This window comes from Rissa tridactyla, chromosome Z (assembly GCF_028500815.1).
Source record: "Rissa tridactyla isolate bRisTri1 chromosome Z, bRisTri1.patW.cur.20221130, whole genome shotgun sequence".
NCBI classification, from domain to species: domain Eukaryota; kingdom Metazoa; phylum Chordata; class Aves; order Charadriiformes; family Laridae; genus Rissa; species Rissa tridactyla.
Window position 1 is genome coordinate 29436355 of NC_071497.1, and position 14670 is coordinate 29451024.

Consider the following 14670-nt stretch of genomic DNA (forward strand, 5'->3'; position numbering starts at 1 on the left):
TGAATGATGATAACAGTGTTCTGAGGCAGTAAAATTAACTTGCTTTCAAATCCATGCAGAGAAGGAAGACGCATTTTTTGCTAGGTAGACACAAAACTGCTTCACAGTGACTCACACGCATCTAATGAGTAGTTTTGTACTACAGATGCTGAAGGAACTGGAGCCAGAGCCAACAGCATTATAACATCCTGATTTCACTCATTACATTTAAAAAGAACGTCATTTTACTGTGCAACTTTCCATCCCTGGTTCTCATCGAAAAGCGTTTATTTTATGATGTTCTACAAGGGTGATGGGGCCATGATTTCGGCACAAGTCACTCATCTGTTTTCAACGGATACAGGCAGCGTAAAAATGTACTTTTCTGTTTTGAGATAAAGCCCACATTCTTGTTAGTAAAATACTCAGAAACAGCAGAGCAAAAACATTCAAAATTGTGTGGATGATATCACTGGCTGATAAAAGACTGTCCTCTGGCCCCTAGTCTGGAGGCATCTTTCCTTTTGCTTGATTTTTAGTTGTTGTGATTCAAGTCAGTGCAGGAGTATTAGCACGACTGGGTACCAAGTATGAAGAAAATTTAAAATAAGGATTGTTTCTTTTGCCTGCCAGCTACAATAATTCTATTTGACTTTCCAATGTGTGTCTGTGACATTAGAGTAGTTATGCCCAAGAGCGACTGAATTTTCTGTGCATTGAAAATTTTTAATTATACAAAATACAGTATCACATTCCATGATGTCAGAGTTATTTTTCTTTCCTTCTTTACTTTTTAAAACCAGACGATACTTAATTTAAAATCATACATTAGCACATCATTAAAGTTGCAGTTTTTGAATGCACAGCAGTAAGATGCCAAACCAAAGATTTTGACAGTACAGCTGTTTGAAAGCACATACGTTGATTTCAACAGGAGTTTAGACTGTGGCTAAATATTCTTCCTGGACAGAATCACAGTCCTGACTGGGAGCCTCAGTTTATTAAACTGTGCAGATATCTACATCACATCCATACAGTAGACTCTTTGCAGAGAATTAGAAGGAACAATCACTCAAATAAAGATACATTCCCTTTTTGAGTAGAAAATATGATGCCTTTCAGGCTCATTTCTCTGGCCGTCTTGCTTTCAGGGTTTGCTCTTCTACATCGTTTCAGCGCATGCCTAAAGGCTTGCATCACGAAATGGAGGCAGAGGACCTACCCCTCTCCTCTTGCGAAGTTCAGTGGTTACAGAACTCACCTGAGATAAAAAACTTCTCCTCCCCTGAATATTACTCTGTTATACCCAACTTTCCATATATCAAAGCTCACAGAGTGGCATGTCTGCCTGCAGCTGCAGAAAGGTGCCTAAGTCAAGAGGCAGGAGGTATCTGTTGTAGGGAATACCACAGCTGGACCTGCTGCAATGCAGGGCTTGATGGATTTGGCTACAAGACACGGATGCCCCAAACAGGAAAAACACAAATAACAAAAGAAGCTTTACTTTTTATTGAAAATGTAAAAATCATGTGAATCATGTACAATATTTTCTCATAAGGAAAATTTTAGCTGTTTCATAACGTTTCACAAAACTGTAAAACATTTTATTTTTATAAAGACTTTTCCATAAAACAAAGATAAAAGTAAAGTAGTATTACAAACCTATTTTCTAAATCGTCAACAGAGAACTGAAATTGTTTAACAGATTAATTCATACAAGTGGCAGGAGGAAGGACTCTTCCATTTGTAAATCTGCAAGAGGACACACAAAGGTATAGAGGGGCATGGGTTTTTTGTTTCAAAACGTTTAAAATCAAGTGACATGTTAAAACAGTACAGACGTGGATTCATAGGATGGTACAAGTTCTAGGACTGCATTTCTCTACACTACCTCAAACAGTGCAACAGTGATTCAGTGTAAATCTCTACAGTGTTTCATTGATTCAATACTTGCGTTCAAGTATGTGTCCATGAGAATGATCAAAATCCCTACTTAGCTATTTTAATTTTCTTGTTTACAATATAAATTACAGTAGATTATCCCCTTCAGTATGTTTCTAAATCAAATGAACTGATTTCACAATACATTCTGTAATAACCTGTTCAATAATGTTAGCTTACTCACCTCAATATCTGTTGCAAAATACACAAGATCATTCTGACTCTGAATGCCAAAAATATAATAAAATTAAAAAGGGCTTTATTTCCATATACAACAAAACTATTCAGCTAACTTAAAATAAATTCAAGATAACATGACTTTTTTTTGGCAACAGAGTGACGACCCTACTGAAAATAAACATTTAAAATACTAGTTACTATTTTTTAAAGATTCTGATAAATGCATCCAAAATTGTTCATATAAAAATTAATTATGAAAATGTCAGAGGATAAAACAAGTTGGCCATCTAACCAAAACAATTAAGGATGTCTGGCAGGCAAAAATAAATTAATTTGATTAAATTATATGTAATCTGATAATATTTGGTCTGAAGAAGCGTGCGTGTGTGTGTGTACGTGTGTGTGTGTGTGTTCATAAATAATAAAATTGCAAAGAGCTGAGGGCCAGCCAGCCTGACAGAGGTCAACTCTTTTGTTGCATTTTTTGCGCATAAAAGTCCCTGCACGTCTCACAGCACCGCTGATACCACCTCATGTCTTGACAGAGGTTCTTCTCTCTTATCACCCTGCAGTACACAGGCCACTGGTCTCCCAGGCACTTGAACGTTAAAGCAGCTGTGAAACAACAGCAACAAAATCAAATAAACATTAACGTTACATTTATTAGTGAAGAATCAGGAAGCAACAGTGACAAGGACACCAGCAGTGGGGAAGGGAAAGGAGAATAGATCACAGAATCACAGAATGATAGAATGATACAATGGTTTGGGTTGGAAGGGATCTTAAAGATCATCTGCTTCCAACTCCCCTGCCCTGGGCAGGGACATGACCCACTAGACCAGGTTGCTCAAAGCTCCATCCAGCCTGGCCTTGAACACTTCCAGGGATGGGGCATTGACAACTTCTCTGGGCAACCTGTTCCAGTGCCTCACCACCTTCACAGTAATAGTATGTTATCTAATATGTTATCTAAATCTCCCCTCTTTCAGTTTAAAACCGTTACCCCTTGTTGTATCGCTCCACTCCCTGATAAAGAGTCCCCCTCCCTCTTGCCTGTAGGCCCCCTTCAGATACTGGAAGGCAGCTATAAGGTCTCCCTGGAGCTTTCTCTTCTCCAGGCTGAACAACCCCAACTCTCTCAGCATGTCTTCATAGGAGAGGTGCTCCAGCCCTCTGTAGGTATTCAACAAAAGACAAAAATAATTCTCCTGCAGTCAATATTTTCAACATTAAAAACTTTTAAGGCCAGCTTAACTTATAAATTGGATTAAGTTGAACTGAAAATAACTGGCTTCATGGCACGCAGCTGGCTCATCATGAGAGAGTGAAGCCCATCTTTCTGCCCCATACAGAGGCGAGCTGGGGCTGGTGCCAGGGCTACGGGGGCGCTGCAAAGCCAGCTCCAGCAATGCCGCATGAAGCAGCAGCTCCAGCTGCAACTGCCCTCAGCCTGAAGTTGCCACCGGAAAAACAGGAAGCCTCAGCTTGAATAATACCAGAATGGGGTTCTCAATGACACCTGGAAGGGGAATTTTCTTTATGAGAGGCAGGTAGGGGAATGTAGGGATTAAAGCATGGAGACTGCTTTGCTGGTTCAGCTTTACTCGAGAAATCAAGACGTTGTGCTGTGTTGTCAATGAATGGAAATTGAACAAAACTACATAATGTCTTACATCATTTTTCTTTCTAAGTGAAATAATCTACTAGACCTATAGTTTTGACAGGCTTCTTTGTTCAAAGGAACAGAAATCATATTGGTCTTGCTCTTAGAAGGTTTGGGGACAGTTAGCAAGTCCCATGGTACATTTTGTAATGCAAATCCATTTTATCTAGAAAAATGAAAATTACAATATGAAATCAATAACAGTTGATATGTTGGCAAACGGACTTGTCCGGACCCAATCACGGCATTTTGTGGTTCTCAAACGCACAAATACTGTGCATTTCTTACCCACTTGACCTTCTCCTCTTCTCTCCAAGTACATTCAAAATGTGGGTTTTTTTGAAATTGTCTTCCAATACATTGGTCTGACTGACTTCTTAATCACTCCAATAAGTCTTGCCTACTCCATGTCAAAGTCAGACTATTAATCCTTACCTTCACATCTTTCATGTCTTACCTTCACCCAGTTATTCAGGTTGCTCTATTAATAGTCTGTTGCTTTCTAACTGTGGGAATCCCTGACTAACAAAGTCTTCCTCAGAAACCTTCTAAAATGACAAGGACATGTCACTAGCCTGAAAAGCCACTGTTTGGTTTACTCTGCCTCCTCCCACAGTTGTTATAACTATTTGGTTCTCTCTAGCTGTCATAAACATTCAGGTATAGAAGCCTGACTTCTGTTGTATGCCTGTTGTATAAAACAGGCATATTTTTCACGTGCGTTGTCTTTTTTCTTGTGAAGCCATCTGTTAATGCACCCACCTGTTCTGCTTATAAAAGCCTCTTACAGTGCTTATCATAGAAGGACCCTGGTAGCAAATTTGGGTCTTTGCATATTCAGTTATTCAGGCTGTACCGCATACTTGGAATTAATATGGAAAAACAGTAAAAATAAGGCACAAGAAACAGACACCATCCAAAAATCATCATAAACACTGAACTGAAAAAAACAGTCAATCTCACAGAATATCTGAGTTACTCTCCCTTTTCACCAGAAGGGAAATAGGAACTGAGACCGTATTTATAAAAGAGTAGAGATGGGGCAATCCACGTCAGCTTCCAGTAGCCGTACCCCCAAATCCAAGGGATCTATACTGCATAATAGGAAAGGAACTGGAAGCCAAAATGATCAATATATTCAAAAGAAACATGGCATTATGTATTTTGGAGATGACAATGTTTCTACTGGACTGGATTATGACTCTTGCGGGATGAGATTCACCTGAAGATTACAAACATCAGTGCTACGAGGACAACATAGCCCAGTCTTTTTTTGTGCACTTCACATTAGGTCATATTTTAATGAATCTGACACTATTTTTTTCCGTGAAACTGTGATTCACTTTATTCTGTGACACAGAGCTGCTTATACCACACCAGAGGGAGAATGTCAATGATGGAGTGACAGCCTCCTGCTTCTGAGAGATCACTTGAACAAAGAAAGATAAAGTACGAAGGAAAACCTTACAACAATGAAAAAGCGGACTAGAGGGCCATAAGCAACAGCTGCCATCTCATCCAGCAAACTGAAACAATCACTACTACACAGGAATGTTTTAAGAGTTAAAAACTTCAAAGAGAAATAGCCGTCACTGACTTAAAGGAAGGATTACATACAGCCTGAAATGTTAGACTTGCTTTCCATGCAGGAGTAATCTCTTTGACAGGAGGGTTTATCTTAACAAGGGCTCTGGAAAATCATCTAGAAAGGGTATGCTGTTTTACAGCAAGCCTTTGAATATTCCCCAGTCATGCTCAAGAAGCAGATGAATGCTTTGGGGAGCTACTGGTAAGACCATCATTAACAACCCACGAGGCATTAACAATTAACAGAATTAACAGTTCTGTAGCTATTCAGTAATGTAATTTCTTTAAGACCACTAGAGACCTGAGTTCCTCCTGGAATAGCAAATCTCTTCATGTTAGTAATTTTCCTTCACATGTCCTAATCCATGAGGTACAGATTGTAGACATTTGCACTAAAGACAAGTGGGAAGAGCTATTCATATTTGAGGAAAAAGGGCTTCCTTGATCTCACAAATATATAATGAGAAAATAGTTTGCAGAATTTTTAAAGAGAAAACAAGCTATTTTCTTACTTCAGAAATGTTTGATAGAATTGAGTGGACAAATATATATGTAAACATATATAATATGTTTAAATATAAACATATTTTGATCTCAGATTTGTGTCCATATAGATGTTTTGTGTCCATAGTCCCATAATATGGTCCTTCCTTGGATAACAAAACCCTTCACCATCCTGAGGTACAGTCTCTGATGTACACACTCGAAAACTGAGGCAAAGAGATGAGATTCTGTATTTACGTCTCCTCAGTCCTAGCCCTCTGTTTTTAAACTGGGATCATCATTACTCTATGGAGAGAAAGAACTAAAAAGAGATTTCCAGCAGGAATGTGTCATTTTGACTGCTTACCTAACCTGGGTGATGTTATGGTGTTAACATTAATTTTCTCATTGCAGGGGTGGAGATGACAGGGTCTGTAGGCTGCAGGCTTTTCTGAGGAAAAGCATTCATTGCCATGCCTTCCCGTGATCTTGTGCATGCACTGGATGACTCGGGACTGCATCCCTTTGCCACAGGTAACAGAGCACTGGAAGACACAGAAGACATACATTCATTGGAAGAGTATTTTTGCCTGTAAACACAAAGGTGAAATGCCAGTCCAGGTGAAGGCAGCGGCTGCTCCTTCAGTCGTCAGCATTCTAATACTTCTGCCTTCCATTCCATTAGCTAAATGAAAATCAATTACAAAAGCACAAATAAGTTGACAGTATTCATTGAAGGACTGATTCCAGCATCCCATTGCTGTCAAGGTCCATTTTGTAGAGCCTGTGATGAAACTGAAGCGCAGCAACGTGTCTAAAGGGAGCACGGGCTGTTCTCCTGTACCTGTATCCTAATTTAGTCTTGCTAGAGATGAAGGTGATGGAAAAAAAGAAAATGCTTACAGGCACTGACAGAGAGAAGCATTTTTAATTAAGCCATTACTCCTGCCAGCGCAGAAGTGCTCTTTCTACCGAGCAGAGTGTACAGCTCTTGTCTCTGCATCACATGTTCATGTTTTCACACATGTCCCGCAAATGAAACACACAACGTTGAGACATCAACCTTCCCATCTTCTTGCCACAGAGAACGAGGTCAGAAAATAAAACAGTGAGCACTGTAACAATGGTAATGTGCTACTTCTATCACAGTAGCTTATTAGAATGAAAACTTGGTCAGTGCTGCAAAGATGCATACAAGATCTATTCCAAACAAAAAAAATACATCCTTTCCCCTTTGCTGACTTTTTGTCAACAAAATTTCACAGGGCATGAATTATTTTTGTGTCCACTGACATATGATCTATTGTTTTAACTACAAATTCATTCAAAAAAATATATATTGCAATTTGCTCCTACCTGTGAATGATTTTGACTCAAGTACCCACAAATTTAATTAAGTTTGGGGGAAATTTACTATAGAGGACATATTCAAATATTAATCAATTTCTTGCCATGAATGTTACGAGCACTGGCTGAAAATTTATACCACTACCATCCACATAATCCTGAATACATTTTTATTCTAAAAAAATCTTAATTATATAAATATTCAGAACTAATTTCCTAAGGAGGATTCAAGAAGCAGCTGAAAAAATAGTGAAATGAGAGAGAAAGACAAGGAGAGGGTGCTATAACAAAAGACGTTTCCCAACCATCCTGTCTCAAGATGGAGATGGAGAAGTATAGTTTTCTGCAAAGCAAGAATACATTTTGAGTGTAGGAAACACTAAAGGGGTTTTCACCCTTTAGTTTTTTTATCTATGTGCTTTTGGGTGACATTATAAACATTATTACTTGGAGGAAAGTTTCACACATGCCAAATGGGAAATAAAGGGCTTGCACCCAAATATGTAAATAACAGGCGTGAGACTTATGTCTTTTGGATTTGTGAGACTCCAGGAGAGGTACAAGAGACTAGGATAAACACTCGAAGGGTGCTTTCACAGGGGACTGAAAAAGATCCAAAGCACACTTCGACTTGTAACCACATGAAATCAAACACTGGCATTCTATAGAAGCAGCAACTGAACTTCATTTTGCTTCTGTTCTCAGTGATGTATATCAGGAGTAACTCCATAAAGTCAATAAAGAACTATAATTTCTTGCAAAATTTATCAGATACAGCCCGCACGAGCCAAGGTATGTAAAGACATTCAATTATGCATACATAATTTTCTATTCAATAGCAACCACAGCTTAATATATGAACCAATATGCTGTTTACAGGAGGGAATCCAGCTAGTACTGAAGTCTCTTCAAAGTAGAAGTCTGTGATCAATTTTGAATTTTGTGTACTGCTTTTAAATTGCATGAGAAAAAGCCTCTCAATAGAATTCCTTTTCCTGAATTCTCTGCCTTTTCCCTGTGCAGCTAAAAATAACCTGGCTTCTTATAATGGCCAACATTATGCACATGGTAAACATACCATGTACACATGTACATACCCAAATTTAATCACCAACAACAGCCAGAACATCAATCTTAGTCTTGCCAAAATTCCTGCTGCTTCTTGGATTCCTCTCTCCATAATTTCAGAGAGGTTTGTCTTTGGAATATTTTAATGGAATAGCAAGGGAGACAATGGAATAGCAAAACTAAAAAAAAAACCAAAACAAACAACACCCAACAACACAAAAAACCCCAAAACCTGAGAATGAAGGAAAGATGAAGGTAGTAAGATGATCTTTAATGATTATCACAATGATCTCAATTTAGAGTAATTTTGCACACAGTATTGTATTTTTTTTTCCCTTCAGGAAAACACATGCATGTTTATTAACCAAAGCTAGAGTATGTGTGAGCTTGTAGCACGTATGCACCTTCTTTTATCAGCTACACAGAAGGAAGACAGCACAGGCAGGTGGATCTGGTATATAAGATATCCTAAAAACAATTTATCTGCCCTTATCCTTCAGTTTTCCTAAAACGAGGAGGTGCAACCTAGCCATCTGGAGTATTGGAAGGAAGAACAGGATTTGAAAACACTGCACTTCTGCTGACAAAATGGGCTCCAATGGTTTATCTGCTTATTCATAATGCGTAACAATTCACGTATGCAGATGCCCTTGTGGAGAGCACTCCAGCAGCAGTCACATCTTCTCTATATCAAATGAGCTCTGGCCTGAAAGCTTCTCGTGACTGCAACTGAGACAATACACCACAAGCAGACAGATCTCTCTCTCTCGCCTAATCAGGGTTCAGGCCCCAAGTTTCTATGCAGAATTTCAAAAGATTTTGCCATTAAAATCTTAATTGGTGATTTAACACCCCTTTAATGACTGAGCTTTTGTGAAATTTTTCAAAGAGTGTTATGAAGCATTACAATGTAGTTTTCTATCCAAAGATGGATACATCTTGCAAACAATTTTAGTCTTGCATGACCTACTTATTAACATCCCAACTTTAGAGGATGAAACTGACACTAAAGGATGATAAAAATAAAATGTGTCAGTTCATATAGGAAATATGTGGCAAAGCAGGAAATAAAGTAAAAACTTTGCCTTCTGTTTTATCTTCTTTTTTTTCAAGGAAATGTACTAATTTTTAACTTTGCATTTATTCTTATTTATAAAACGGAGAACTTTTATACAGTCTTGAAAGATGTTTGGGGAAAACTGTGAAAAGTCAGGGCTACCACACTGATTTGCAATCCAAAACTTTCAAAGCCAGCCTGATCAGTTTACAAGTGAAGACAGTTTTTTCCAGACCACTAGTGTTTTAAAATCAAACAGGGATCTGATAGTCAAGCTGTGCTCTTCTCTGTTCGCACATCATCATCAGCAGTGGTGTCTGACTTCAGAATTAAGAATTCTACTGATTGGAAGCCAGAAAAAAATAATATCACTTTACCGTTTCTATATTATTTCACGCTCAAAGTAGTACAAAACAGAGTATTTAATAGCAAAATTTACACATGGAGCAGACCCACAAAGGCAAAAGAACTATTTTTAGTCATTTTAAAAGCACTTGAAATGAAAATTAAAAATTTCAGACAACACATTGTATTTGCACAAAATTACGGAAGACACACTTTAGGTATGGCCTTGATCAGTATATTTGCTAGCTACACAGACAAACACTGAGATTTCTGTTTGTCTCCATGAAGTGGTCTTAAACCTGAATTTGTGCTGCATACACACCAGGCAACTGCTGGTGTAATTGGGAGTGGCCGCTGGATGTTGGAGGATGAAAGGCATCCATGCCGTTTTTACTTTTGACTCTGAAAATGTATGGACTTGGTCCAATTTCACTAGGAGACACCTCAACTTCCACAAACCAGCTAGAGGCCACTCAGCTCTGACCCTCATTTTGATACTCATTTTACTACATATGCATGCATACATTCCATCTGAAACAGACTCTCCCAAAACTGTCTCCTAAGCTTGCTTCACTTTTTGAATTTCTCTTACTGAAAATATTCAACCTGAGGCAAATACCTCTCACTGGATGTGCAGGTGTCACAATTTAGGTAGCACTTATGGTATGTAGCTAAAGCTGAATAGCTTCTGCATGCTTCTGGAGCTTCCATGTTTAAAACTGTAACAAAAGTTTCAATTTACAGGAAACAAAAAATACTTTCACTTTTACATATTACACAGTGAATTTAATCAGAAAGCAATCTATGTGTCAAAAGTGCTTGTATATTCCATGATTTTATACGTAAATATATATAATAATATAAAACTTATTTATATAAAATTTACAGAAAATGCCCCACTCCCAACCAATCTGTAGTAACTTGCTTCAAATCAGCAGATCTCAGATTAATTTCAACTCATAGCTTCTATTACTAGTGAATGCAGAATACTTTTCTATAGCTCCTACCACCTCCAGCTCCCAAATGTCACTCTTGCACATGCTTTGTTTTTGTGGTGGTTAATTATATTTTACTGTTTAGATGACCTACACTTTAAGGCCATGTAGCTGATTATCAAAAATTCCTGTAGGACAACTGTGTTTGTAGGTTTAGACTAAATGTTCTAATACGCAGCCAGAGGTTTTTTATGTGGCTGTTAATCTGTGCATTTTGGATGCAGTCCTAAAGGTACTGTAAAACCGTTCAAGCAGCAAGACATGTAAAACATTCCTGTTAAAGATTAAAAAAAAAATCCTGGATAAATACAGTTAACAGCTATTTATTTGAAAGTTTTTCTTTCTTTCAAATAAAATCTACCCACCCTGTTTGAATTTTGTCCTACTTTTGAACTTCTTTTAGACATAATTTCAAGGACAGAAACCTAGGCGTTAAATATAACAATCCTTACACTTGGCATGCACACCCGTTACCCAAGATTCCTTCTTTCTGTTCCCTGCCAAAGATATATATTCTGGAGAGAATACATATTCCCAAGGCCAACAGCTGAGGAAGGTGCTGTAATGCCTTAGCTGCTTCCAGCTGGCCTTTGTAAGAAGTAGGAATTCCTAAATTAAGGGAAAAATTGTCACTGGCAGACAGTAACGGTCAAAATGCATCTTTCTGCCAACACAACAGGCAATCACTGCAGAGGGTGATACAATCCACAATGAAAAACCCAATCTGTGACAATATTACAAGTCAGAATTGACTTGGACAATTTATTTTGAAGAATAAACAGATTGTTCAATAAAAGGTTTTTACAAGTCTAAGTAGCATTCAAAGTGGAGAGCAATGTGTTCATAAGGCAACTCAGTGATGAGTTCCATTGGAAATTATTAGTAGAGCATTCCTAATCATTTATGTATAGGTTCATCAGTTCCAGCATTTAAGTTATTTCAACCTTTTCATAAAGTGAGTGTAAAACAAGGATATCAAGCAATCGGACTTTAGCAACAGGATTCATATTTGCTTACATGCTTGTAATCTTTTAATGCATATTGTATTTTTAAGAAGTTTGCTTTTGAAGGAAGGTAGTAGATAAAAGTGGTGCATTTGTTTTCAACACAGACTTTATACTGAGTGTAGGAATATTCTTAAAGATTGCTAAATAAAGCAAATAATCTGCAGTTTATTTAAGAACTTTTTAAATTATTTTTTTTATAAAGGCATTTCTGAATAATGCAACTAATACGAAAAGAGGCATTAATGGAGCAAACATAAGATGGAGTCTGAGTTCTCCCATGCATCATTTCCAGGAAGGTCTTTCTGCCTCTCTCATTTCTGACACACCCAACACCTCAGTATGTGAATGCCAAATTTAAAATTCAGAACTTGTACTAAGTGTAGCTAAAAAAATCTGCTGTCGGTCTCTCCTAAGTTTAGCAAGTTTCAGTTGTCCTTACTTACTTTATTTTGCTTTTCTCCTTTTTATTTTTCGTCTTCCCCCCCCTCATTTTTCTTTCTAGTTCTTCTTTCTGGAGTAAGAATTAGTAGTGGGTAACTGTTCAAAAGAGGTAAGATTTTAAAGACAGACAGACAGACAGAGCCCCAGCTCACCTTGGATAAGTTGTGCTAGAGACAGGGTTCCCATGGAGACTCAGTTTGGAATTACCAAATTCTTTGTCTTCATGTGAAATCTGGGTTCAGTTCCCCGATTTCTTTCTTGAATGAAGTAAACACAGTCATCCACTTCATGATTTAAAAATGCTGATTTTCCCAATAAAACTAGTTTGTTTTGTTAGGACAGCTGGACTTATTAGTTCATTTAGGAAGCCCCTTTAAAGAAGTAGTGGTGGAACGGGAATCTCCTCGAGCTCAGGGAGGGCTGATGCCACAATATACTTCTTACCAGACTATGCAAGAAATGGGTAAAAGACCCTTGCATTTTGAAGGGAAAAATTCTTGCAAGACTAAAAAGTTTTCTAATGTGTCACACAGGATAGACTTGGATCCCTCTGGAACCAGAAAAAGAGCAAAAGGGAAGGGTGATTCTTCCTGGTGGATTCTCACACCAGCTTTATACTGCCTTAAAAGCATTTATTTTGAAGATTTTCCTTTCCTCCACAAACAGAAATCTGATTATGATTGTATTATTTTTTTAAAAAATGCTTAGATAGAAGTTCCTGAAAACTTAAAAGTGAAGACTAAACTTCAGTATTAAGGTGCAAAAATTCCATGTATGTATGACAACTGAGTCTTGATCCATAAAAACAACAGACTGTATTACAGCCTTCCATTTTCCCCCCCAAATCAAGGAAGGTATCAGCATTTTTCTCCCATAATTAATGATCTATATCAAAGCATGGACAAAAACTGTAATACCGTAATAGGTATAAGAAACCACGTTTCTCTATATGCTCCAGATGTACTTTATTTTCACATAATTTTCAATTTTGTGTACTTTCTATAGATTTATATTTAATACAAAACCACATTCAAGTTTAGGACCATTTTAAGCATACATCTACCTGAAAAATCAGTTCTTTGTTCTTATTTAGAATCTTAGACACATTGTTAAATAGTATTTGACATCAGAATGCTAGCGGATTTTACAAAAAATAAGCTGGTGAATGCTGACACATGATGAATTACTCATTAGCATTCTACATGGCTGCAGCATTCTACAGTAAAAAGTGGAGATATTCAGACTTATTAATAATATACAAATATATCCTCAAAGAACACTTTTTAAATTGCAGGGCAAGCCTGACATCTATATATGTAAAAAAAAAAGAGTTAGGCAACTGGTCCAAAACTCAAGCCAACAGTTTCACCACAGCATTATTATCTCTTTTTTTCAGGTGAAGGTGCCCAGCAAAATGTGTAGCCCTGCTTAAGTTTAAATGTGATATACTCTCTAAATTGACTGAAGACCATTACAATTTATAGATCTATAGGGCAACCATAAAATTACTTCCATGCTTCTCAGTGATGTGAAGCCTTAGCTTTTATTTTCCCAGTTCTGTAAATTGTATTTCTCATTCATGTTTTTTAAAAGCAATAGAGATACAAAGCTGAAACCAAATATTCAACTTATTCTTTTTTGATAAAATAGATCTGTGATGGTTGTGATATTCTGAGATGAGGGAAGTGAAAGCAAACTGTATGAGCACCATTTCTTTAGGATCTCTACCCTCCAGCCAAGGAAACAAATGACTCCAGTGAACAGAACTTTCACAGAACTATGGCTTGTTTCCAAGATCTTTATGATATTTTATCAATTCTAAAGATACTAAAGGTTTGTCTAAGGCTGTATGTTATTTTTAAAGTATGTCAGCAAAGAAACCAGAAGGAGACAATTACTTGTTAGAGCCATGTGATAAAACCGGTTGTAGAGATGCAACTCATAACTCTGTAAGAGGATTCACACTTAGTGGACTAGGCTCAATATTATACTGCCAACACTTTGTAAAAAATCCTTTATATGGCATACTGTATATATTACTGCCATTAGTGCTTAGTGATGAATAAGACATTATATATCTCACACTTTAATCTGAGATATAACTGCATGGTATTTTGGCAGGAGATGACTTTCTACTCATTATTAAGCATGTGCATCATTAAACATACAAACAAGGATCTGAAAGCAGTTAGATTTGATGATGTCATAATTACCTTTATCTTTCTGATGAAATTAGTTGGAGTATGTCATTCTGGACTGATGAAAATGAGGTCTTAAAAAGAATCTGAAACACTAGCCTCTGAATATATAATTTATTGTTAGCATATATCACAATGCTGGCCTGCTGCTCTGTAGAAAACCTTCCAGCACAGAAAAAAAAATCAGCACAAAAATGTAATTAAAGGATTATGGCATTTCTAATGAAAAGACAATTCAAACAACCCATTAAGGACATAAAGGAAATGCCATAGGTGGGGAAAAAAACCCTCCAAGAAACCCCTTTCTCTTCAAAATTTCTACTATTTTATGTCAAAAAGCTGTTTGTAACACACAAAATTATGTATTTGCCTTTAAATA

The 14670-nt window shown here is 37.2% G+C and overlaps 1 protein-coding gene across 2 annotated transcripts in view; it reads right to left on the reverse strand.

The window, feature by feature from the left end:
• Window positions 1-1553: 1553 nt before the first annotated feature.
• The window catches only part of ADAMTS19 (ADAM metallopeptidase with thrombospondin type 1 motif 19), a 147178-nt gene continuing 134061 nt past the window's right edge, over window positions 1554-14670 (reverse strand). For both annotated transcript variants that reach the window (XM_054186933.1, XM_054186932.1), the window contains exons 22-23: window positions 6201-6378; window positions 1554-2715 (exon numbers count right to left, since the gene is read on the reverse strand). In XM_054186933.1, coding sequence (XP_054042908.1) covers window positions 2564-2715; window positions 6201-6378 — 330 coding nt within the window. In that variant the 3' untranslated portion in view covers window positions 1554-2563. The remainder of the gene's footprint in view (window positions 2716-6200; window positions 6379-14670) is intronic.